Raw genomic sequence first — 25196 nt, forward strand, 5'->3', positions numbered from 1 at the left:
GGCTTTGTTTGCGTGATGTAGTTGGGATGGTGACAAAGCCAGCAAATGAACAGTCCCAGGACTTCTCAATCCATAATGAGGATTTCCCTGCACTTCCTGGCTCCAACTATAAGGATCCAACTTCAAGTAATGATGACAGCAAATCTGTAAGTATCTGTGAAAAATGTTAACACTGATTATCTGTTTGAAAACTATCATATTTAACAATTGCTACCTAAATTCAAAGCTGTAAAGAAAGCCATTAACAATAAAACCTCATTTTAAAAAAAAAATTGAATTGCAAAAATACAAATTCTTAGAACACAGATAATCTGTACATTAAGGTCTTGTCAGTTTTCTAGCAGACTAGTTTATTTCAGCAATGTACAGAATTGCCAGTTGAAGTTTGTGTTCTGGAAAAAAGAACAAATAAAAAGTTAGGAGAGCAGATAAAGAATACCTAAGATAGTCTTGCTATTGCAGTCAATTGCTGAATTATTCTAAATATGAAATATAGGAAAATAAACAAGTGGGAATGTATTTCAAGGCAGTTAACACATTCATGCATTCCATTGTGCTAAACAACAAAAACAAAGCTGGCAGAGTTCATCACCATTGCCTGAAGACCTTTATACTGCATTAAGACATACTCATGGGTACTTTGTTACCCCAGTTTGTACAATTTGCAATTACTCAGGTAATGAAGCAGTCTATGCCCTCATGCAGTAAGGTTTGGATGACATCCAGGCTTGTGCTGATAAGTGGCAAGTGACATTTGTGCCACACAAGTGCCACTCAATGACCATCTCCAACAGGAGAGAGTCTAACCACCTCCCCATGACATGTAATGGCATGACCGTCACCATTGACCATAAACTCAACTGGACCAGCCACATAAATGCTGTGGCTGCTTGGGCAAGTCATAGGCTGGGTATTCTGCGGCAAGTTTCTCACCTCCTGACTCCCCAAAACCGCTCCACCACCTACAAGGCACATGTCAAGATTGTGATGGAATACTCTCTATTTACCTGGATGGGTGCAGCTGCAACAACACTCTAAGCTCGACACCATCCAGGAGAAAGCAGTCCGCTTAGTCATCCACCACCTTAAACGTTCACTTCCTCCACCACCGGCGCACCATGGCAGCAGTGTGTACTACTTATAGGATGCACTTCAGCAACTTCCCAAGGCTTCTTCAACACACCTCCCAACCGTATGACCTCTACCACCTAGAAGGACAAGGACAGCAGGCGAATGGAAACACCATCACCTCCAAGTTCCCCTCCATGTCACATACCATCCTGTCTTGGAAATATATCGCTGTTCCTCCATAGCCGTTGAGTTAAAATCCTGGAATTCCCTACCTAACAGCACTGTGAGTACCTTTACCACACGGACTGCAACAGTTCAAGACGACAGCTCACCACCACCTTCAAGGGCAATAAATGCTGGCCTTCCTAGCAATGCCCATATCCCAAGAATGAATTAAAAAAAAAATCAAAAAAACTTTTAACCAGGGAGATTACATTTAGAAATGTAGGAGCTGTTTGATATAAAATGATGTGCTTTTATTTGACAGTTTGTACTGGGACACTATAACTTGTATATAAATATAATTTCACAGTACTTTAAGTTTGCAGATTGTCTTCAGTGCAGCTTATTCACTACATTTTATTTATATATTTCAATAACAGAATCTGAATACACCTGGAAAAAATGTATCCAATACAGATGGGCCCAAGTTTCCCGGCGATAAAAGCTCAACGACGCAAAACAACAATCTTCAGAAAAAAGGGATCCAAGTGTTATCTGATGGTGGGTGGTTCTGTTTATTGTTAAAATGTAACTTATTTGGAAATACTGTGGAATGCATTGAAGAATAATATATGTTGGAAGATCACTTGTTAGTTTTTTTTTCCCCTCTTATTCAGGACGAGTCACTAATATTCCAACAGGAATGGTAACAGATCAGTTTGGAATGATTGGACTGTTAACATTCATTCGAGCGGCAGAGACAGACCCTGGAATGGTACATCTCGCATTAGGCAGTGACTTAACAACACTAGGCCTCAACCTAAACTCTCCAGAGTAAGCAGCATTCCTAAATTTGCAGCTATCATCTTCCTGCTATTTCTTCCTACTATTTCTTATCTAAGATCAGTTGCGTAATGTGGAAAGAAGACTAAATGTCATTTTTCCAAATTTTCAATAACAAGCTTGTCGAAGTGCCGGGTGAGGATACACACAACTTGAAATATTATAAACTTCTCTCAACTCAATGCAGCTATTCAATTGAGAGAAATGTATAATATTTCAAGTTGTATGTAAACCAGTAAATTGATGCTGGTGAAACAAACATTATAGAATGGAAAAACCCAAAAGTATGCTGTAGCACATGATCTTACAATTGCCATTAGTGTCCTCAGTTCTATGTCATGCCACCTCAAATTGACAAAATTCCAGTCAGTGCACTTGCTGTACAATGGCTAGAAAATTATCCCTTTAACAAAAAACACTAAATTGATATTTTATAGTTATTACCCTGTAGTGAGTTACAGATTCAAATCTAAAAGCTTTATATAATGCTTTTAGTAACTGCTCAAATGTCATTCTTGCAGTTTAATATACCTTCTGAACCTCTGCACTGAACTATAGTCTCGTAACTTCTCCTTGGATAGTTTGTATTGTTTTTTTGAAAATTCTGCATAATATACTTTTACCAAACAGTTTATTAGGTGTTTGAAATATAGATAATGCTACTAGCTCTTCTTTGAACTATTTTTGATTGGAGGTTTGTCTTCTATGTATCCTGTTTGTTCATTTGTGCCATTTTGCAAGGCTGGTGGCCTAAAGGATTTAATTTTGTTTAACCATAGTTCTTTTGTTGTTTTTGACTGGAATGAGTGTTCTAATGTTATGATAAATGGGTTTTATTTTTGCTAAAAGCATTGTCCTGGTTCTGGCTTGTGCGCTTGACCATGTGCTGTGGGGAATTATATGAAGTATTAATACAGATCTGAGTGGATACTGTAGAGAGCTTGCTTCAGTATTAGCCTCTTACTTTGCTGTTGGTAGCTGGGAGAAGTGTTCCCGTTTTTTTTTAAATGAAATTTTGAGGTACACTGCTAGAGTAGCTTCTGATTCTTCAGTCAAGAAATTCTTATGTGGTTGGAATTTATCAATATTTAAAGAATGTTGAAATATACTTTCTGTAACTTGGGTATATAGGGTCACATTTAGTGACTCAGCATTTGGCTGTTTTGTTAGATCAAGAATCTGTATGATTAATTGTCAGTATTTTACAGAAATCTCTATCCCAAATTTGCATCTCCTTGGGCATCAGCACCCTGCCGACCTCAAGATATTGGTGAGAATAGCTATTTTGTTACTGTAAAACACAATGAATCTGTTTATTCCTTCAAAAACCTACACTACTTTTAAATAACCGAGCATCAATCATCTTCTTCCACAGATTTTCATGTTCCATCGGAGTATCTAACGAACATACACATTAGGGACAAGGTGAGTGTAGATGATAAATACTAGAAAAAGTGACCTTAAATAATGCAATAATTTTTGTCCACCTCAGGAAGCTGAGGTGATAAAACTGCTTAAATGCCAAGTTTTGTGTGTCTCTGGATTTATTTGGAACAGTTCTTTGTTGAAAACTCTAAGATATGGATATTGCTCCCCGGTACCGGGCTCAGTTGGGAAATGGACTGCCCAGTGTGCAGCTGAGTCACTCAAGCTGCCCCTTTATTCAATCCCCAATATGAGCTGCTTTAGCTGCTCTCAGATGAGGACAGAAGGGGGAGCACTACAATTAATATTAGTGCCTGAGCTAGTAATAGGAATAATTAGGCATCATTCCAACCCAATTTGGAAAGTACATATGGATGGATGTTAGGTGAGAATATTATTAGGTTTGGCTGTGATGTACTTCACAGCCTGCTAACAATCACTATCTGAGCCTACCTAAAAAGAATGATATCCTTGGCAAGGCACCATAGGGCACCCAGCATCCATGGAGCAGATTCGGGTTTGAGGCTGCGTGTTCAGGAGCGCAATTGTGAACCCGGAGAGGCAATATTGCTGTTTTGTTCTCAGGATGTGGGTGACATTGGCAAAGCTGCATTTATTGCCCATCCTTAATTGCCCTGAGAAGGTCGTGGTGAGCCTTGATCTGCTGCAGTCCTTGTAATAGTGTCTACAGTAACACGCTTACACTCTCCCACCCTGGTTGTTTCCCATGGTATTACCCCCAACTTTACACCCTCAAGTCCAAAGGGCGCAAACTTAAGCATAAAGTTTGCCCTTTGGAAACTTTATGGATGGCTAAACAGGTTGTTTAATTTCCTCTTCCAAAACTGCTTACTACTTCAGGATCATCCTGGCTTCTTTTCTCCACTATCATCCGTTTCCTTAAACCCCTCTCCTCGGTCCCCTCTAGCCTCACTTCAGTCTAAGGTGTTCATGGACTTCTTTGTCACTAAGATTGAGCACATCTGTTCAGCTGCCTGTGCCGTATTTCCTCCCTTCCCCTTGGCCTGAGCCGGATACTTTCTCTAGTTTCTCCCATATCTCCTCTATTGCCCTAAGCTCATCTGGTCCATGAGACCTGGCTTCCTTGATCCCTTTTCCACGAGACTGCTAACCACCCAACTTCCCTTTCTGGCCCCCATGCTAACTGACATTGTAAATGGTTTCCTCCCCTCAGTTACTGTCTCCCTCCTCTTAGAAACCACCGCCATCAATTTATCCTCAAAAAAACAATCTTAACCCCTCTATCTGTGCAAATTACCACCCCAGCCCAATCTCCCTTTCCTCTCCAAAGTTCTTGAACGTATTGCCTTCCAAATCTGTGCCCATCTTCCCTGCAACAACTTCTCTCTAATCAAGTTTCTGCCCTTGCCTCTGCACTGAAATGGCCCTAATCAGAGTCACAAATGCACTCTCACCTTGTTCTTCTCTACCTCTTTGCAGCCTTTGACATGGTCAACCACACCATTTTCCTCTGACACCTCTCCTCCATTGACCAGCTGAACGGGACTGCCCTTGCTTGGTTCCATTCTTGCCTGTCCAATCATAGCCAGAGCATCATCAGCAATGGCTTCACTTCCAGTCCCAGACATTTACCATTGGAGTCCCCCAAGGTCCTTATCTTAGTCATCTACAATCTTCCCCTTGGCGACATCATCTGATGATATTGGGTCAGCTTCCACATGTATGCTGACGGCACCCAGCTCTACCTTTCCACCATCTGTGTCGACCCCTTCACTGCTTCTGTGGTGTCAGACATCGATACCCACTCCTGGATGAGCTGCATTTTTCTCCATTTAAACATTGGGAAGATCAAAGCCATTATTTTCGGGCGCCACCAATTCCATCTCCTACCCTGGCTTCAGCCCATCTGCCTCTGAAACCCTCATCTACGTCATTGTCACCTCCAGACAAGATTATTATTCTCCTGACTGGCCACCCATCCTCCACCCTCCATAAACTGCTGTCCATATCCAATCCCTGTCACCCATCATCCCTATCTTCGCTACAATAGTTCCTGGTCCCCCTAAAACCTCATTTAAAATTTTGATCCTCGTGTTTAAATCTCTTCATGGCTCACCATATCTCTGTAACCTCCAATCCTACAAGCCCCCGCTCCCCCAAGAACTCCACATTCTTCCTACTCTAGCCTCTTGTGCATCACCCCCTCCCTTTGCCACACCATTGGCGACTGTGCCTTTAGCCCCTATGCTCTGGAATTCCCTCACTAAACCTTTCTGCCTGTCCACCTCCCTCTCCTCCTTTAAGACCCTCCTTAAAACTTAACTCTTTGACTAAGCTTTTAGCAACATAGGAACAGAAGTAGGCCATTCAGTTCCTCGAACCTGTTACGCCATTCAATTAGATCATGGCTGATCTGTATCTCAACTCCATTTACTCGCCTTGGTTCCATATCCCTTACCTAACAAAAATCTATCAATCTCCGTTTTGAAATTTTCAATTGAGCTTTCCACTACCCTTTGTGTGAAGAAGTATCACCACTGAATGGCCTAGCTCTCATTTTAAGGTTATGCCTCCTTGTTCTGAACTCCCCCGCCAGAGGAAAATGTTTTTCTCTATCCATTCTATGAAATTCTTTAATTATTTTAAACACCTCAATTAGATCACCCCTTAATCTTCTATAGTCAAGGGAATACATGCCCAGTGCATGCAACCTGTCCTCATAATTTAACCTCATTAGGCCCAGTATCATTCTGGTGAATCTGCACTGCACCCCCTCCAAAACCAATATATCCTTCCTGAGGTCCGGTGCCCAGAACTGAACGCAATACTCCAGATCCGGTCTAACCAGAGCGTTATTCAACTGCAGCATTACTTCAACCCCTTTGTATTCCAACCTCCTTGAGATAAAGACTAACATTCTATTAGCCTTTTTCATTATTTTTTGTACCTGTCCACTAGCTTTTAGTGATTTCTGTACATGGACCCCTAAATCTCTCTGCTCCTCCAGAGTTCCTAGCTTCTCACAATTTAGAAAACACTCTAATCTACCTTTCTCGGGTCCAAAGTGGATGACCTCTCATTTACCCGCACTGAACTCCATCTGCCACGCTTTTGCCCACTCACTTTCTGCTCCCACCTACCTTAGCGTTGTCTGCGAACTTAGATATATGGTTCTCTATTTCTTCATCTAAGTCATTGATAAATATAGTGAAAGGCTGAGGCCCCAGGACAGATCCCTGGGGGACACCACTAGTCACACCCTGCCAATTGGAGTGCCTACCCATTATCACTACTCTCTGCCTTCTACCTCCTAACCAATTCCTTTCCCATGTCAATAGGTTGCCTCCAATTCCATACGCTGTCATTTTTGCTAACAGTCTCTTGTGTGGAACCTTAGCGAATGCTTTTTGGTCACCCCTCCTAATATTTCCTCCTTTGGCATCCATTTTTGTCTGATTATACTTCTGTGAAGTGCCTCGAGCTGTTTTTCTACGTTAAAGGCACTGTATAAATACAAATTCTTGTTTAGCATGAGAAACAAAATCTTTTATACCTTTTAAGTCGTGGATGCAAGCCCCACTGCAGAGACTTGAGCACATAATCTAGGCTTCAATGCAGTACTGAGGGAGTGCTGCATTGTCCAAGATTCTGTCTTTCAAATGAGACTTCAAAACAGAGGCCCTGGCAGTCCCGAGGTGGGCATAAAAAGATTCCATGGCACTATTTGAAGAAAAGTGGGGGAGTTCTCCAGGGACCTGACCATCATTTATCCCTCATCTTGACGCTGCTAAAAACAGATTAACTGGCCATTTATGTTATTGCTGTTTTTTGGGATCTTGTGTGTGCAATGGCTGCCACATTTGCCTACATTACAACAGTGATTACAGTTCAGAAGTATTCATTGGTTCTGAAATGGGCTATATAAATGCAAGTTCGTTGTGTTTAATTCCACAAGGTAAAACCATTTTTTCCACCTATTCAGATAACTGATAAATCTAAGTGATACATTTTAGGGCAAGGATTTACCTTCGCATCAATCATCTTAAACAGACACGTGTTAATGACGTATAATTTTAATTTCAAGACAAAGCCAGACTTGCTTGTAGCTGATGATTCCTTTTACTTTCCCAGTCTCAAGTAACAAAAAATCTGGATAAGACTAGATAAAAGTGGAATTCTTTTGACTCCTTCCTGGTCTCGCTTATCTTGTCCAGACAGTGTAACCTATACGTTATCTCTGGGCTTGTGACCTTGGCAGCCTAGATCTACCAGCTCTGGTTGTAAAAGATCCTTTGTCCTCAGACTGCTCTGTGAAGTAACCATGATTCTTAGCATTAACTCTGTTTTCCCAAGTTCAGAAAGATTGTTGCAAACGCCAATTTTAGGCGTTCTCCTACAGTGTCATTTTTGCCATCGTTGGTTGTACATCTCTGAACCAAGAGAAGATCACTGCATTGAAATCATTTCCACAAATCTTATTGTTAAAACTAGTCCATGTCCCATGGTGTTACACACGGGGAGTCAAAACCAAGTCTTCTGGTGAAGTGAGGTTGGAGCGTAGGGGATAATTGAATGCGAACATGTAGGCATAATTCAGTCCCCATTTTAAAATCGTACGTACTGCCCTGATAAATATCAAATCAAAGTATTCCATTGTTAAATACGAAAACTTGCAGCAATTTGGCAAGCAGAGAATTAGAGTTGTTTGGAGTTTCTCTGCAACACAATCGGAGAAACTGGGAGCTGTAAAACTGATGTACTATAGTGCCACCATTGGTGGAATGGTGGATATACAGCAAGACAAGTTTACATAGGCTATTTCCAATAAGAACTTGCATTTATATAATGCCGTTAACGTAGGGAAAACATCCCACTGCATTTCTCAGGAGCTTAATCGGTCAAAAATTGACACTGAGCCAAAGAAGGAGGGTTGACTAAAAGCTTGGTCAAAGAAGTATGTTATAAGCAGGGTCTTAAAGGAGGTGGGTGGAGAAGCGGACAGGTTTAGAGAGGGAATTATAGACAGAAATTTACAATAGGAAAAGTTGGCACAGAAATGAGACAAAAACATGAAGACAGGAAGTGTGTGTATGAATAAGATTTTTAATATATGGATATGTACTCTTGTATTGGCACCTATATTTCATTTTTGCTCTTGATTTTGGTTTGCTTGCATTGCCCAGAACTTTCTATGCATATTATACATGATGACATCCATGTCGAAGGTTTAACAATTGTGGCATGATCAGAGTGTGAATATTTAATGACATAATGTGTATACTTTTGGTAATCAATTGGACATTTACAGGCACATTGTAGAATTTATTGTGTTGATTATATCCTGTGTCACTTACCCTTGTATATAAAATATAGTTGATGTCATAAGTTAAGATTTCTAAGCATTATATTTAAAATGTAAGATAAAACTAACTAACATAATGATCTCTTTACAGCTTGCTGCAATAAAACTTGCCCGCTACGGAGAGGACCTCCTTTTCTATCTGTACTACATGAATGGAGGAGATGTCTTACAGTTACTTGCAGCAGTAGAGCTGTATGTCCTTTTAAATGTATAGCACATTTAGTTTGAACTAAATTTCTTTTTGGCATAACTGCTATGTTAAGAAAATCTAATGATTCTGATTCATGATTTTCAGTCGTCTTAAAAAAAATAATTTGCCATTTGTTAGTCTATGTATTGGCTATGTTTTATTTGATTTATATTCATACATGTCTTTTATCATGTTATAAATGTTAGATTTAACCGAGACTGGAGGTACCACAAAGAAGAGCGAGTGTGGATCACCAGGGCCCCAGGAATGGAGCCAACAGTAAAGACCAACACCTATGAAAGGGGGACATACTATTTCTTTGACTGTCTTAACTGGAGAAAGGTTGCTAAAGTAAGAGCTGATGTGCTGATTGATTTTATATAATGCAGAAATTGCTGGCCTTCTATTGTAAAGGAGTCAGATGAGTTACTAACTTGATGTTTCTTTGCGAGAGATTAAGCATCATCTGTTTGCTGGAAACAACCAATAAGTTTTTGTATGCAACATTGTGTATCTTTTTTTCTGCCCAGCAAATCTGAGCTGTGGTTCTCTATAATAAAGACAGCTGAAATAGCCTAGATTTGTGTGCTGTTGTTTTAACCCTCGAGACTGCTGGATGCTCTAGCAAGTTCTGTGCTCTCTGGGCTATCAATTTTTTGAAGATTTCAACTCATGCACTGAAGAATCATAGAATTTACAGCACAAAAGGAAGCGATTTGGCCCATCATGTCTGTGCTATAGCTAGCTTTTCAAGTGAAGTGGTTTTATCCCATTTTCCTGTTCTTTCTCTGTATCCTTTTGCATTCTAAATTGCAGTAGTAATACCACTCAGTTGTCAGGAGTAGATTTATTGCTGTAATATTAACTGCGTGATACTGAAATGTGTTATTTTTACAATGTTAAATAAGATTAGAAAAAACTTCTGCTCCGCCCATTTTCACTCCCTCACCCTCCCATTTTATTTGCTTCCTTGTGCTCACTCTTGTGTAATTATTTTAAATTTTATTTGATACTAATTACTTGGATTCTGTATATTAACTTTTTGTTTTAAGCTTTAATAATGTTTCTATCTTATTTTCTGTGGTTCCTCCATCCTCCTGTTTCAGATTGAGCCTAGATACATTTAAATCTTCCTATTAATAGGGACTGGGCAAGTTGGAGGTATTAGTTTTTACCACTGGCCAAGTGGATTGCATAGTCTTTTCTGATCCTGTACTTTCCTAGGGTCCCAAATCTGATCCTGATTTGCTAAAGGAAAGCCTTTGGAGCCTATTTTAGCCAATCTGGAGACTGAACAATATAACTTTATCTGGTTGTGGTATTGGAGGGAGTAGGCCAATATATGATATGATAAATTGGGCTGACATTCAACAGCCTGATCAACCCGGGTGCCTAAAGAGAACTCATCAGCAGCGTTTGAAGAGGTAATTAGAAAAGCATTTACTTATGTGGATTGTGTGAAGGCACATTTTGAAACCTGTTAATGACATGCAGCAAGCATTGCACTTCATATTTGTCAGGTGCAGATCATCATTTGCTAAACCAGTGATGATATTAGCTAAAAAAAATGACAACTTAACTAACTCCTGGCCAAAACAGTTAGTTCTGATTTCGATTTTTTTTTAAATGGATGGAATCACAGAATCAAATCCCCAAAACATTGTTAAAAATCCAGGCGCCCCGTGTAATCAAAGCAGAATTTGCTTATTTGGTCACTGAACAAACTCATACCCTCTTTACATGATAGACGCTGATTTCAGTTTGTATCCGAGCAATGGAAACTGAACTTTTTTGCTGCCAATTTCACCAAGTTTAAATGCAGAAAACTGACATTTGTTGCTAGCCGTGAAGAAAATTATTCTAATGGTTCACTTATGTCACACATCCAGCATCTGTGCAGTTCAAGAAGTGCAATACAACTGCAGTTACCCAGAAACAAACTGGGAGCAAATCAGATTTTTTTTTGGAGGAGATAATCTCGCACTGTTTCAGTTTTAGACTAGTTTAAGTATAAATGAGACTGGTGTAAAACTGCAACTCTCCAGTGGTCAGTTGACTGGTCTCCAAGATCAATGTTGAAGTTTTATTATAAAAGAGCTATCAGGACAGTAAAAAGTTTCGGTGACTGTTGGAGGCTGGTGAGCAGATCTCTTATGAACGCATTGGGGTATCACACAAAGCTTTCCTTTCCCTGATCAAACAGCAATGCAAGCGTCTAGTAAACTCTGCACTGTTAATCCATATTTCCCTATACGCTATAAGGGTTTGTGCATGCTCGCAGTGAAGGGATGTTTTGTTGAGTTTGTTTCTAGTTAATAAACTTGCAGAATGCATGTGTAAATGGCAGATGAATTTCAATATAGATAAGTGTGAGGTGGTGCATTTTGGTAGGAAGAATAAGGAGGCCACATACTGTTTGGAAAATAGTCTAAATGAGGTCAAGGAGCAAAGCGTTCTCGGGGAACAGATGCACAAATCACTAAAAGTAACGATGCCGGTTAATAAGGCCATTTAAAAAAAAGCAAACCAAGTACTGGAGTTAATTTCTGGAGGGATAGAATTAAAAAGCAGAGAAGTTATGTTAAACTTGTATAGAACCTTGGTGAGACCACACTGAGTACTGTGCACAGTCCTGGTCTCCATATTATAAAAAGATTATAGAGGCATTGGAGAAGGTGCAAAAAAAAATTCACAAATGATGATACCAGAACTGAGAGGATATACTTATCAGGAAAGGCTGAGGCTCTTTTCTCTAGAAAAGAAAAGGCTGAGGGGTGACTTGATAGAGGTTTTGAAGATAATGAAAGGGTTTGATTGGGTAGACATAGAGAAAACGTTTCCACTTGTGGGGTAGTCCAAAACTAGAGGTCATAAATATAAGAGCGTCACTAATACGTCCAATAGGAAACTCAGGAGAAACTTTTTTACCCAAAGAGTGGTAAGAATGTGGAATGCGCTACCACAAGGAGTAGTTGAGGCAAATAGCATAGATGCATTTAAAGGGAAGCTAGATAAGCACTTGAGGGAGAAAGGAATAGAAGGTTAAGCTGAAGAGGGGTTGGAGGAGGCTCGTGTGGAGCATAAATGCCAGAGTAGACCAGTTGGGCTGAATGGCTTGTTTCTAGGTTGTAGACTGTATGCAACTATGTTTCCTTTAGCATTAAACCATTTTAAAATAAAATCTGATTAAAATGGATTTGTAATTTTTTGAAAATTAATCTCCAAGAAGCTCTCTTAAAATAAAATAGATTTTAATGAAAATAAAATGTTGACAGGAAAGGTGCTCGCTCTTTAATCTAACTGTTCTGTGAACTAAATCTGTAACTCTAGAGATGGGGTTACTTCACAACAGTCAATTCAGGTAACTTTTTGTAGGGTTTGCAAGGGCCTGGCTAACTTCTTAACAGTTGGCGGTGTTTTATAGATCTGAGTTGGCAGTTGCAATATAGCTAGGATACGTGATTTTTATCAGTGGAGGCACGTGTAGTTGACAAAGCAGCGAAGTTACTGATATCATGAGTTTTTCCTTTAGGTGATGACCTGATCGTGAGGAAGTTCCAGATTCCCATGAAGTAGCTTCACTTCAGATAATACTAGAAGGGATTGTTTAGTAATATTTTTATGGAACTCTGACCAGATTGAAGAAGCAATACAAACCATCCTTAAAGCTAGTCAGACTGCTAGATTAATGCACCACATGGTGATATCAGTCCCTCACTGTGTTCGACAAGTACCTATCTGTTTCATTGAGTTTTGACCATATATCAAAAAACCCTTCCTATATATTTTGAATTTAATGGTCTCCCAAAAAAAAGTTCAATAACATTTTTTGGTGATTATAAGTAACTTTGCTTTCAATGTTTGTATTTATTTTATAGTGCAATGCATCATTTTTATTTACAAATGCCAATACTTACATTTTAACATCTTAAAGAATAATAGCTACTTGTTATGATGTAACACTTGGTGTTCTGTAATCTATTTATAGTAGTTGTAGTAAGAAGTAGGGTGCAAGAGACTAACACAAATTAAAACAAAATAAACCTGCCAATTAAATAGCAGCTATTTTGTTGCATAGAATATGCTATGTCTGCCTCCATAAGTCATTATACTTTAGAGATGTTTAATATGTGATATGTCTGAGATGCTCAATAAGGTGCTATACAAATGCAAGCCAATTTCTGAAGCTGGTTGAAATACTGTGAATGACTTACTCTGTAACTGTGCTGATTATCCCTCCTCCACTATTAAATATGGTGGATCATGCCATCTTCCTTTAATGCCTCTCTGTCATCCATCACCATGAAACTACCCTTGTAAGACTGCATTCCTACCTTTTCAAATGCCACCAATATATTTCCACTAATGGCTTCACTTCCCTCCTCCATAGTCATTTTTAGGGTCCCCCAATTATCTATTCTCAGGCCCCTCCTATCTGCCTGCTGCACCTCAGTGACGTCATCGACAGACATGGGTTTTTACATAACTTGCATTTATATAGTGCCTTTCACTATCTCAGGGCGTCCCAAACACTTCACAGCCAATTAAGTCTTTTTGAAATGTCGAGAAATGTGGCCAATTAAAACCAAGGTTTTACATATAACAATGAGGTAAATGACCAAATCTTCTACATCCATCTGGAAGGGTAGATGGGTTTAACATCTCATCTGAAAGACGCCAATAGTGCAGCACTACCTCAGCACTGCAATGAAGATTATATGCTCAAGTCTCTGACTTGAACACACAACCTTCGAGTGCTCTCATTGAACCAAGGCTGACACTTCATGTATGCTGATGATCTCCAGTTCTACCTCTCCGCCATTTTTCTCAACGCCTTGACTGCTTCCGTACTGTCAGACTGCTTGTCCAGCAGCAACTTCCTCCAGCTCAAGATTGGGGAGTCTGAAGCCATCATCTCCTGTTCCCACCCAAAACTTTGCTCCCTTACTACTTATTCCATCTTCCTCCGTGACCATTCTCTGAGACTGAACCAGACCATTTGTAACCTTGCCATCCTGATCGACCCTGAACAGCACTTTAAACCTAACATCCCTGCCATCATCAAGTCCAATCAACAAAATTGCTCACCTCCCCCCCCATGCCTCGGCCACTCCATTGCTAAAACCCTTATATGTGCCTTGGTGACCTCCAGCCTTGACTACTGTACTGCTGGCCTCCTATTCTCCACCATCCAAACACTAGAATGTGTCTGAAACTCTGCTACACATATCCTGTCCTTCATGTCTCGATTGCCCCTCACCCCGCATCTTTGCTTACTTACACTGGCCCCATGTTCCCTAACATATTAAATTCAAAATCATTGTATATAAATTCATCTGTGGTCTTGCCCCACCCTACCTCAGTCATCTCCTCCCGCCCTGTGTACCCTCCCCATTCCTTTGTTCCTGTGACTCCAGTTTTCTGAACATGCCTTACCACCCCACCACTGGTGAAAGATTTCAGCTGCCTCAGCCCTTCCTAAACCCCTCTGCCTCTAAATCCACTGTTAAGAACCTTCTCAAGACACATCCCTTTGACCAGACATTTATTCATCTCTCCTAATAAAAGACTTGCATTTATGTAGTGCCTTTTACGACCTCAAAACACCCCAAAGCGCTTTACAGCCAACAAAGTACTTCAGAAGTGTAGTCACTGTTGTAATGTATTCTCTCCCGTCTTGTCTTCCTTAGCCTATTCGTGAAGTACCTTGGGAAGCCTCTGTACATTAAAAGCGCTATATAAGTGCAAGTTATGTGGTGGTTAATCTGTGAATGTACACTGCTAGTGTACATCCTTAGATGTCACAAAGTGTCTTGTATTGCTTTTGTATCGCATGGCTGACTCTTTCTTTTTGGGATTTCAGGAGTTCCACCTGGAGTATGATAAACTAGAGGAAAGACCTCATCTGCCGTCATCTTTGAACTACAACCCTGCTCAGCAAGCCTTCTAAAGACTTAACTGTTCATGGGGTATGGCTGTCTCAGCACAATACTCAAACTGCGGAAACCGAAGTGGCTCAGGCATCCTGGTTTTTATTCTTTGAGGATCTGGCAATTGGCTCATGTGGATGGATCGACATTTTGAAGTCCTGCCTTAGTAATTATGTGCTGCCCAACACAACTGAATTTGTAATGTTTTTTTCCGTTTTTTTTTATTATTTTGAGCAGGGTATGTTTAAAAACGACAGAAAACAAAATAATTTTTCAGCCTACAGGCAGACTTTGTTCTGCTAAATGGCAAGTGGACCGACAAAATTTTCATTGCTAAATTTCCAAAGTGTAAAAATTTAAAAAGTTTGCATTGTTCATTGTAGCATTACTGGTAATAAAAAAAAATGTTTAGTGCATTTTTATGTGAAGATCCTCCTTGTATTTCATTTGGAAAGATAAGCAGCCTGCATTTGATTTGTTCATTTTACTTCCCCTAATGTTTTTGAATGGCATTTCCGCCAAGTTAAATGCAAGAACATTTGACTGTTTAAGTGAACGTTATTGCCACAACCTCTGGACATTTTCCATGGTTGTGTATCACTGGGCTTCATCTTTCCAGAATGAGCAAAACACTGTCCAGTCTTTGTTACAATTTTGTAATAAAAGTGTACATTTTTTTAATTTTTGGACATCACATGAATAAAGATATGTATGTACGAATGTGTATATATTATATATATGACATCTATTTTGGAAAATATTTGCCCTGCTGTACCTCATTTTTCGGAGGTGTGCATGGATGCAATACATGAAAACAGGACATTTCGGGAACTGCTGAGCAGGGGACCGCTGTGTCGCCCTGTGCACTTAAGGGCCAGATTTTCAGCAGCCAAGGACATCCATACCCAATTGAACATGATGGGACTTCAGGAAGTGAACTGAGACAATTCACAATGGCTGGTTGAACAGCAGCATTTCATAGGAAAAAAAAGAATTAAAAAAAAAATCAATCTTGTATTTTCTGACCACATTAAAGCTTCTTCTCTTTGTAATAAAGTAGAAAAGCTGTCCTAACTGCAGTGTTGCCTTTAATTTGAACTTGCTACACAATAGTGTCTTTTTAATTGATGGCGTTGAATACAATGAAAGAAGTTTTGAAGTATTTGTTGGAATTTTCACTTGGAGACTGGTGTCTTAAACATTTCTGCTCACCAGATTTTACGACAACAGGTAAGTGCTTCAATTTTGTTCTGAATTCTGTCATCCATGTGCTTCATTTATAAATTTAAAAAGGGAAGTGCCTATTATGTCTTATTTAAATCGGGAGGTGCCGTCATCATTGTACCCAAATGATCATTTTAAACAGTACAGCCCTGTATTAGCTGAAAAGTACAGTACCTAATATTTCAGTTCATGTGAATATCCTTTGGGACATGGAACACTACATTAAGGGTTGTGAATCTAAATAATGTATATTCTTGATGACTGGAGGTCTGTTATCACTGATTTTTTTCACTTCTTCTGATTCCTTTTAATGATATCTAGGGTTTATTTACTTGTTGAAGGAGATAACTTAAAAAGCTGAAGTCTAGCTCAATTATTATTCAGTATACCTGTACTGAACTGCAAAAATTATGCTTGTGCAGTCATGTAATGCTGTAATTCAGTGACCACATTCTAAAGGGTCAGAATTGATACTTAACGAGTCTTGTGACTGTACAAAAGGCATGACTTGTGCATTGCAGAATCTTATCAACTTGCAGTAGTTTAGTAGCAGCTAAAGCAGGCTTTTGTCATTTTTTTCATAGGGAAACCAGACATTTACTGCATGTGTTTTAAAACTGTAGACCAGTGTGTTCAGAATTTGTAAACTACCTTAGCTTTGATCTGTGTTTGTACCCTACATATGAATTGATCAGCATGAGATCTTGTGTATTAGACCTACTAATGTAAACCTTCAGTTCCATGGATTATGTGCCAGGGAGCTAGCTAAAGATGGTCCTATTTCCACCTTGCAAAAACCGGTGTTAGAGTGCAGTTTACACTGACAGTAAGTCAGCTTTGCAATTCATACGTGTGGTGATAGAAAATAACGCACCAATATTCAGGGATTAAATATTTAAAATTACTGAAGCATGTCCAAATCAAATTTTCTTATGAACAAACTTTTCCTGTACATTAAACATGCTCTTGTTTACGTAATAATATTTTCATAATTCTTGTGTGCAAACAAGGGGAAAAAACTAAGGTTATAAATTCAGTACTCCCAAATCATGTGTGTTTTCTCCCTATGGATTTTGCACTTTTTACCCTTAATTTCTTCCATAGTTTTCCTGTGTTTGTGTGAACACAGTAATGTGTATTTCTATTTGTTTGTCTTGTTTGGTTTCTCTCAGCTGTTCTAATTTTTCTTGTAAAATGCAAGAATTCTGGCAAATGTGGGAGCACTCTAAGCAGTAGTATAAATTAAACGTCGAAGTTTATCAGGCATTGAAAACTTTGTCCCACTTCTGTGGTGGCATTTTTCATGTTAATGAAGTAAAAATGGGTTAAAATCTTTAAAATTGAAGCGATCAATTATTTGTACTCCTGGTTACAACACTTAAAAGCATTCTCAAACTTCAATCCAATGTTTATAAGAAAATGCATCAGACATAGTTATGGTTATTAATTTTACTCAATTTTTAGCACATCTTTGCTGGGGGGCTGAAAATTAGAAATTCAATATTAAAAGACTGGTTTAATAAAATCATTGCAAAGGCGGTAGATTAGACTTAACACTTAAAACTTAGCGTTGTTTGCTAAAGTCAGACTAAGCATTTCTATAGAGGTTTGGCCGCTGCTGCTAATCCCCAGATGATTTTCCTGTTGCTTCAATAATCTTTATAACCAGTTTTCATAAGTTATTGCAATATTATTCATTTCAGTAGTGGTCATATAGGGAACTGTCCATTCTCTCTATCTTAAAAAAAAACTGGTTATCCAATTCAACAAGAGTGCCAACTGAGTTTTACACCTGTAACTGAAGAATAAGGAGGATTTATTTAGTGATTAAGTAATTGGGATGTTTTCAAAGTTATTGCTTGGCAAAGTATGTATGTAATATCTCCAGTTCTAGATCATTATGCATAATTGATATTATTAAAGTCAAAATTTTATTAAATGCTTTTCTTGTCTCTGGAAAGCACATTTATGACAAAGATTTTGCAAATTACATAGATTAAGTGGAAGGATTGTATTCAGTCTCCAGTTTACCCCAGTAAAGTACAACTTTGCTACTGCCACAACAAGTGGTCAGCAATAGATTGTGCCAGACTTAAATGGTTCGCTACTCTATCCATTGTCATTTTCATGAGGCATTTTACTTGCATTTCCCAAAAGTACTTTAAAAAAAAATTATAGTTTGTCATTTACTAAAACAAAGTTGACAATTAATTACATAATGTCCTTAAATTATTTTTTTGTCTTAAATTCTCCTGCGTTTCAATGAGCTTGAAATTCTGCTACTGTAGTACACGTTATAGTGAAATTTCCAAAAAGAGTGATATAGATCCCAATTTCACAATGTTTAGTTATACTTTCAATTTTGGAATAAACTGAGAAAAAATTCCAAAGTTGGTGGGGGGGGGGGGGGGCAGGGTGGGGAAGAGAAGAGGTTTGTGTCATTTAAGAAACTGATGGACTGCCTGCATGCATCAATTTGCAGTAGCACGTTACCATGGCTGTTGGCCATTCATTCACTTTTTTTACTCTGATTATGCTTTTCAACAGGCCAGCATGTCTCTTCTGTTGATGTTCCAAATCAAAATGAAAATGTATGTTGACTGCATAATTTTTCTAATCTTTTTCCCCCCCACTATTTTTAAGATGTTGTTTGAACAATGTAGACAGCAACCTACAAGGTAAGTCTAACACTAAATTGTAAACATTTTTTGCCATCACAATGTTTTTTCTCCCTGTTGGTAAAAACACCTCGTGGTATAAACTACTTTCACCAATAATAGCATCTCTGAATGCAGTCCTAACAGACAGTAAAAGACAGTCAGTGAACAGTCTGGTGCTTAAGTAACTGGTTACCACAATGAGTATGAAATTTTAGGTAAAGAAAAACTTCATTTATATAACACCGTTCACAACCTCAGGACATCCCAAAGCACTTTACAGCCAATTAAGTATTTTTGAACTGCAGTCACCGTTGTAGGAAATACAGCAGCCAACTTGCACACAGCACAGGTCCCACGAACAGCAATGTGATAATGACCAGATAATCTGTTTCAGTGATGTTGGTTCAAGGATAAATACTGACCAGGACACTGGGGAGAACTCACCTGCTTGTCTTCGAATAACGCCATGGGATTTATTTAGATCCACCCGAGAAGGCAGTTGGTTTAATGTCTCCTCTGAAAATCAAGTATCAGGTTTAACCCCTACTGCATCACAGAACAATTATCTCATCTAGTGCAGTCACCTTGGCAATTGTAGGCAAGATAACTTGTTATGCTCTTAATTTGACATGTAAAATTCACATCAAAAGTTGACCTGTTAAGGATTTGGTGCAGAGATTTCAAAAATGGTCTTTCACCTAAGTTCAAATTCACTCCAGACCAATGAAATGAAAATCTCTGGTTGTAAGGATCTAATGAGAAATGAAATTGAGACCTATCAATCTAATCCCTAGAGGAACTCAAAACTATCCCTATTTTGACACTATAACAGTCTCACTCAAAGACCAGAGGATGGAATAAAGTCACTAGTGCCAGGAGCTGCTCTTCTGAAGTTGATGTTGAACCACATTGTTGGGACAGAGGCAGCTCTTTGAATATTGCTGTGCTAGAACAGTTGGGAGTACCTGAAATTAAGCCCCCCCCCCCCCCAAAAGCACTAACCTGACAGTTTAAATTCAGATTATTAAATAATGATTAGTTATGTAATACTTGAACTAGTTTTAAGTGTATGTTGGCAAAGTAAAATTGACACCAAAGACATTTTCTAGAGTGAAATATGTTTAAACTTTGTAATTAAAGTTTTTCATCTAAGTAGTGATAGTTAGCATTCTTTGAAAAATGTTCCAGCAAGTATTCATCAATGCCTATGATTCACAAAGCATTTTGTTTTAAAGTGATCTTTTGATTCTTTCCTGCAATATGTGCTGGTATCCCTCCAATACCTCACCCAACTGGCCTGAACAGTAATTATTGGCAGGCTATTTGACTGTGGTAGGCATCACAGATTAGCTCGATCCTGCGCTCACCTTTGCAAGTGCACTTTACAGCAAGGGTCACTGAATTGCTATTACTTTGTTCCCCCACTAATCTTGGGGCCAATTGTAGCACCCCAATTGCTGCTCGAGCTGCAATTAACTAACTCAGCACAAACCTAGAACGTTCTGGTCTGTATGGCTTAGTGCTACAGGAGGTGATGCCTCGCTAGTTCATTGAAAGAGCCATAAGTAATTTTTAAAAAAAAATCTAAGTCCCGATTCGCTCAAATATGGCGTGCTCTATATTTAGATCTGCTTGATCATTTACAATCTGTGCCTCGATGTGTACTGAAAATAAATCTAGGTCACCCAGATTTCCACACCAACTTGAATAAAACGGTGATATCATTTGAAGATCATGTACACAAAATGGAAAAGAAAATTGTACTGGGTACAATGCACAATAAAGACCTTCCTTTGCCTGAAGTTGGGATTGAAAAGTATTGATTCAAATGAAGTGCAATTGTTTGGGGGTGGGGTGAGTTGCAGGAGGAGGGCAGTAGTGTCAAGCCACAGGCTCGTTTCCACATGTTCTACCAGATTCTCTAGCTTTAGCTTACAAATGTTTTTTTTCTATAGCCGCTCCCCCTCCAAATCTAGTGATTAAACATTGAAACTGTCATGTCAATTTCATGGGTGACATTGATTTTTGTTTTTCCTCTTTTCCCCAAATATTGGGGAGTCAGTGATGAGTTACCAATTTAAAACTACATAAGATTGTTGAAACATGCAGCTACCACGGCATCATTGAGGTAGAGACCAATACATCTTTTAAGGGGAAAAAGTAGGTAAACATTTTAAACTGAAAAAATGGGAATTATGGAGAGATAGCAGGGCAGTGGGAATCGTTTGGGATTGCTATAGTCGTTATAGACATGGTGAGCCCAATGGCTTCCTGTTGTAAATTTCTGTAATTCTAGCTTGGGATATTGACTTCTTGCTGGAGGACTGTTTTACTCATGTCAGACACCTTCGAGTACCTCACCTGATTAACCGTTCTTCATACGTAAGTCTTGGAACAGGTATCACGGCGTCTCCTGATGTCCTTCATGTGCACCTCGAGCAGGCTAGTGATCGGGACCAGATGCCCTAGTCAGTTGTTCCTCCCTCCTTAGGCTGGGGTAACTGAAGGGTACTGTAGTGCGTGCCCTGGCTAAGATTAGCGAACTCAGCACAGGTAGGATGGAACTGGGGCCATTCTTGGCCTGTACAGCTCAACTATTCGATGTCTTAATTACCGGAGCCATGACAGGGGTTAAATTGAAAAGGAGGCATACTGGCAATTGCATATTCTATATAAAGGTCAATTTCTCACTTCTAACTTTAAAATGTTTTCTTAGGTTCAAATTTCTCTTTTAAAAAAAATACGCGTGAACTGGACAATGGAGCATTTAAAATCCTTATAATTTGGAGTGTTTAACAAGGCCTTGAGTTCAGTTTCCCTGAACATCAGATACTTAATAGTTCTAAAACCATAAACCATCCTGACCTAATTATAGGCTAAGACATTTACCCTGTATCAGCTGAAAGGCAAATTTACACGTCCGCGAAGTTGTATCTTTGTTCCTTCATTTCGAATAATTGATGTGGTCACAAAAGTGACTAGCAATGATGACTAGGATAAACATTGTTCATTCTAGATTGAGCAACATTCCTGCGTGAAATGTTTGCAATTTAAAATGGACTGCAGGAATTGCGCCATCAGTATTAGTTGAACGAGGAAGCTTTATGGCCATAGCCCAAAAGAGGACAGTACTTGTTTTCAGCTCTTGGGGATAGTACATATGCCTGCACACCCACCCTGCTCTTAAGTATAGGCTAATTCTTCCAAGAATGGGGCCATAATGATCTTACGTAATAGGGTTTCCTAAATCAATGGTGTACTTCAAGTTGGGATACTTTTTGAATGCTTTCTAAAAGCACTTTTTAAAAAAAAATGATTTTGATGTTGTAATCTTCCCTTGACGCTTAACGGGCCCATTTAATTAAATCAGCTCATGTCTTAAAATCACGAACCAATGTCCACTATTGGCTTAATTTGGGAAAGCCTTTATGGAATCTAATCAAGTCCGGATTTAGTTTTGATTCTTAAATGTATTTGTCTATTCTGCTCAGCAACGCGTGGTTAATTATTTTAAAATGTAATATTCCTTTTATAAGTTATGATGCATTTATATAAACCGTTTTTAATTACACTAAAATATTTAAAATCGAAGCAACCCCACCCTTCAGGAATCAATTGATTAGAATGAGTATTATGTCAGCGCTCTCCTACGATCTGTGTGGAGAATGGGAGTAGGAATGTAGTCTATCCAAACTCTTCTCCAACCCCCCCTCAAAAAAAACCCCAAGCTGTAGTAGAGAAGCAGGAGCATTCCGTAAATTAATGACCATACTAACTGAAGATTGATTGCGATATATTTAAAGTAACTGAACTAGTATCTCTAGTATCCTATCGGTATGCCATCTCAAAAGGTGAGGAAACGGCATGTGCACAATCCCTCCCACTAATATCCTGACTCGATTTCCTAGGCAGTGTGCGGTACGATGATGGATGTGATGAGCTTGTATCATTTCTTCCAACCATTCTAGTTAAATGTTAACAGACAAAATGAACGGAAGGGCTAGAAAATAGCGCATCATCTCCCTCCTGTGGTTAATTTGAAGGGATGGGGGAAGAGTTGGTGAGCTTCACAAGTTCGAGATTGTGATTTTAATGCTCCGATTTTAATAGTGATGCCAGAAAGGAGCCGTGCTTATACCGCTTGTTTGTATCACTTGAGCGGGGGAAACGGTCACTCTGTATCACTGCACCTGGTGGACAGCACCAGCGGTGCAAGACCACATCTTCCAGGTAGTCTTGGTACTAACATCAAACTTTTGAATTCGGTTAATTCGGCAGCGTTATGGTACCGTACTGATAGCAGACGTGCAGTATAATTGGATATTATATCGTGACATCAACAGACCACGAATTTATTGTTTTGATTGAGTCGTCATACAATTCTATGTGCTGTTTGCGTTTTAAACTAAATTTGACAGCATTTTTTTTTACCCAATTTCTTACAGGAAGTATGTAGTAGACTGATGGTAATATTGAAATAAGACCTTTCGTATTTATTAGAATTAATTATGTACATCCTGTAATCAAATGTCGCAGTATAATAGATCTGTGGTTCTGGTAAGAATTTGGATTGACTGGACTGCAGCCGTTATAACCATTTTGCGTTGCAACCTATAGGAGATTGAGTTTCTGCTAGGGGCGCCAACGTCAAAATATGCCCAGAATGCGGCCGTTTTGCCGAGGTGAAGTTACACTGAAGTTTCCGAAACTCATTAGCATAAGCCCCAACGCTGAAACTCTTATAAATCAGTGCAATCGAACAGTGTATACCGTAGGTAATCGATTCGTGACTCGAATAGGGCTAAAGGGGCTTCAAGGTGCTGGCGGGGTCGTAGAAAAGGCAAGGAAAACATTTCCCCTTCAGAGTGAGGCTTGAGATCACAAGGTAAGCACATCTTTCTCTCTGTACTGCGAGCTTCTAAAACTTTTACAGTTCTATCATTAAAGCTAATAGTAATTGACTGAAATCACTCTGGTCAGTGTGCTCTGTCCTGCCAACTTTTAAAGCTTATACAGTAACGTACGAAGAGCGCAGATCAATTGACCAAATGTAAACTAATTGCTGCAGCAGGAGAAACCGGCCTGTGTCAGTGACTTCAATTGACTGCTGGTCAGGTGATTAACGCTGGATCCATGAGAACCTGGGTGCAACGTGATGAACCCCCCAATTGGTGCAAACTTGCCTTTCCGACCTGGGGGCGTGGCCGCTTTGGGCGAAGGACCTTTTTGAACTGGCCTTAAGAAGCTAAAGTGATCATGGGCGCAACTCAGCTTAAAATTCCGCATCTTTTGCGCTATTTGATTCTACCTAGATTAAGCTGTTATTTGGATAAAAATCACGGGGAAACTCCAGGCCAACTGTATTTGAAAATCTGCATCAATAAACATTTGCAAACGTTATTCTAGCATGAAGATTGGATTTATACATGGGAAGAAAGTTCAGGTTATGGAAGGTTGGTTTCTGCTGGCTGATATGATGCATCACTCTTTTTGGTGGACTGACTAAATTCATTCTAGAACTGTGAACGTTTACCCGGCATCAATGTTAATATGACTCTAGTCTCTCTCCGCTAACGGTTCGCTTTTTCGTAATAATCTGTGTCCTGCTTTTTTTTAAAAATGAATCCGATTTGTTTCTGTGTACTCCGGTAAGGGATGAAAATAGGGAGATAGAGTCCGGTAAATCTGGCGAAAAGTTATAGATAAAGGTAATTCTGTGACCGATTAAGCTGTACATAGTCGCCCTGGACCAGCTTTAGCTTTCGGAATGATTATCATAGCTCTTTTGTTGTTCAGGAATCTTTTTAAGAGTCTTGTATTTGATACAATCCTTTGACACTAACTATAGGATCCTTATTTAAAAATAATTTTAAAAACTGATCATTCCCATTAACCTCATGTATTCAAGCTACTTCTCGGTAAATTGATGATTATTAGAATTTAATTATGTACAAACTTGATTTCTTCCCCCTTCCATTTAATGAATTAAAAGTGCTTTGTCGTTAACTGTAGTGGATAATAAGGCATTTTTAATACGAATTCCAAATTGACGATTGTCATCGGCTCATTTTTGGATGAGTTTAAATGTGTAAGACATACGGTACTGTTAGAAAAGCACTCACAAGCTGGAGTCCGTAGGGAATGGTTTTGCAATGCTGCTTTGTAATGTTGTTCCTCTGCCAAACGAAGGCGAATCCATAAATGCCATCTGCCTCAGGGAAAAAAATACTACACAGACACTCCCACCGCCTGACAGCACAATCTGGGTGAGTGACGGGTGCAGATATGGTACTTACCAGACCAGTTAGTAAACAGCAGTCACTTGTGCTATTTCTATATAAGAAGCT

At 39.1% G+C, this 25196-nt stretch overlaps 1 protein-coding gene across 4 annotated transcripts in view; it reads left to right on the top strand.

Annotated features, from left to right (window-relative positions):
* Nucleotides 1–16039, top strand: part of cnot2 (CCR4-NOT transcription complex, subunit 2) — a 118538-nt gene extending 102499 nt beyond the window's left edge. For all 4 annotated transcript variants that reach the window (XM_067999429.1, XM_067999432.1, XM_067999430.1 and 1 more), the window contains 8 exons: nucleotides 22–146; nucleotides 1674–1794; nucleotides 1911–2067; nucleotides 3285–3346; nucleotides 3452–3501; nucleotides 8937–9037; nucleotides 9242–9386; nucleotides 14899–16039. In XM_067999429.1, the coding sequence (XP_067855530.1) occupies nucleotides 22–146; nucleotides 1674–1794; nucleotides 1911–2067; nucleotides 3285–3346; nucleotides 3452–3501; nucleotides 8937–9037; nucleotides 9242–9386; nucleotides 14899–14985 (848 nt within the window). In that variant the 3' untranslated portion in view covers nucleotides 14986–16039. The remainder of the gene's footprint in view (nucleotides 1–21; nucleotides 147–1673; nucleotides 1795–1910; nucleotides 2068–3284; nucleotides 3347–3451; nucleotides 3502–8936; nucleotides 9038–9241; nucleotides 9387–14898) is intronic.
* Nucleotides 16040–25196: the final 9157 nt, after the last annotated feature.

This window comes from Heptranchias perlo, chromosome 18 (genome assembly GCF_035084215.1).
Source record: "Heptranchias perlo isolate sHepPer1 chromosome 18, sHepPer1.hap1, whole genome shotgun sequence".
NCBI classification, from domain to species: domain Eukaryota; kingdom Metazoa; phylum Chordata; class Chondrichthyes; order Hexanchiformes; family Hexanchidae; genus Heptranchias; species Heptranchias perlo.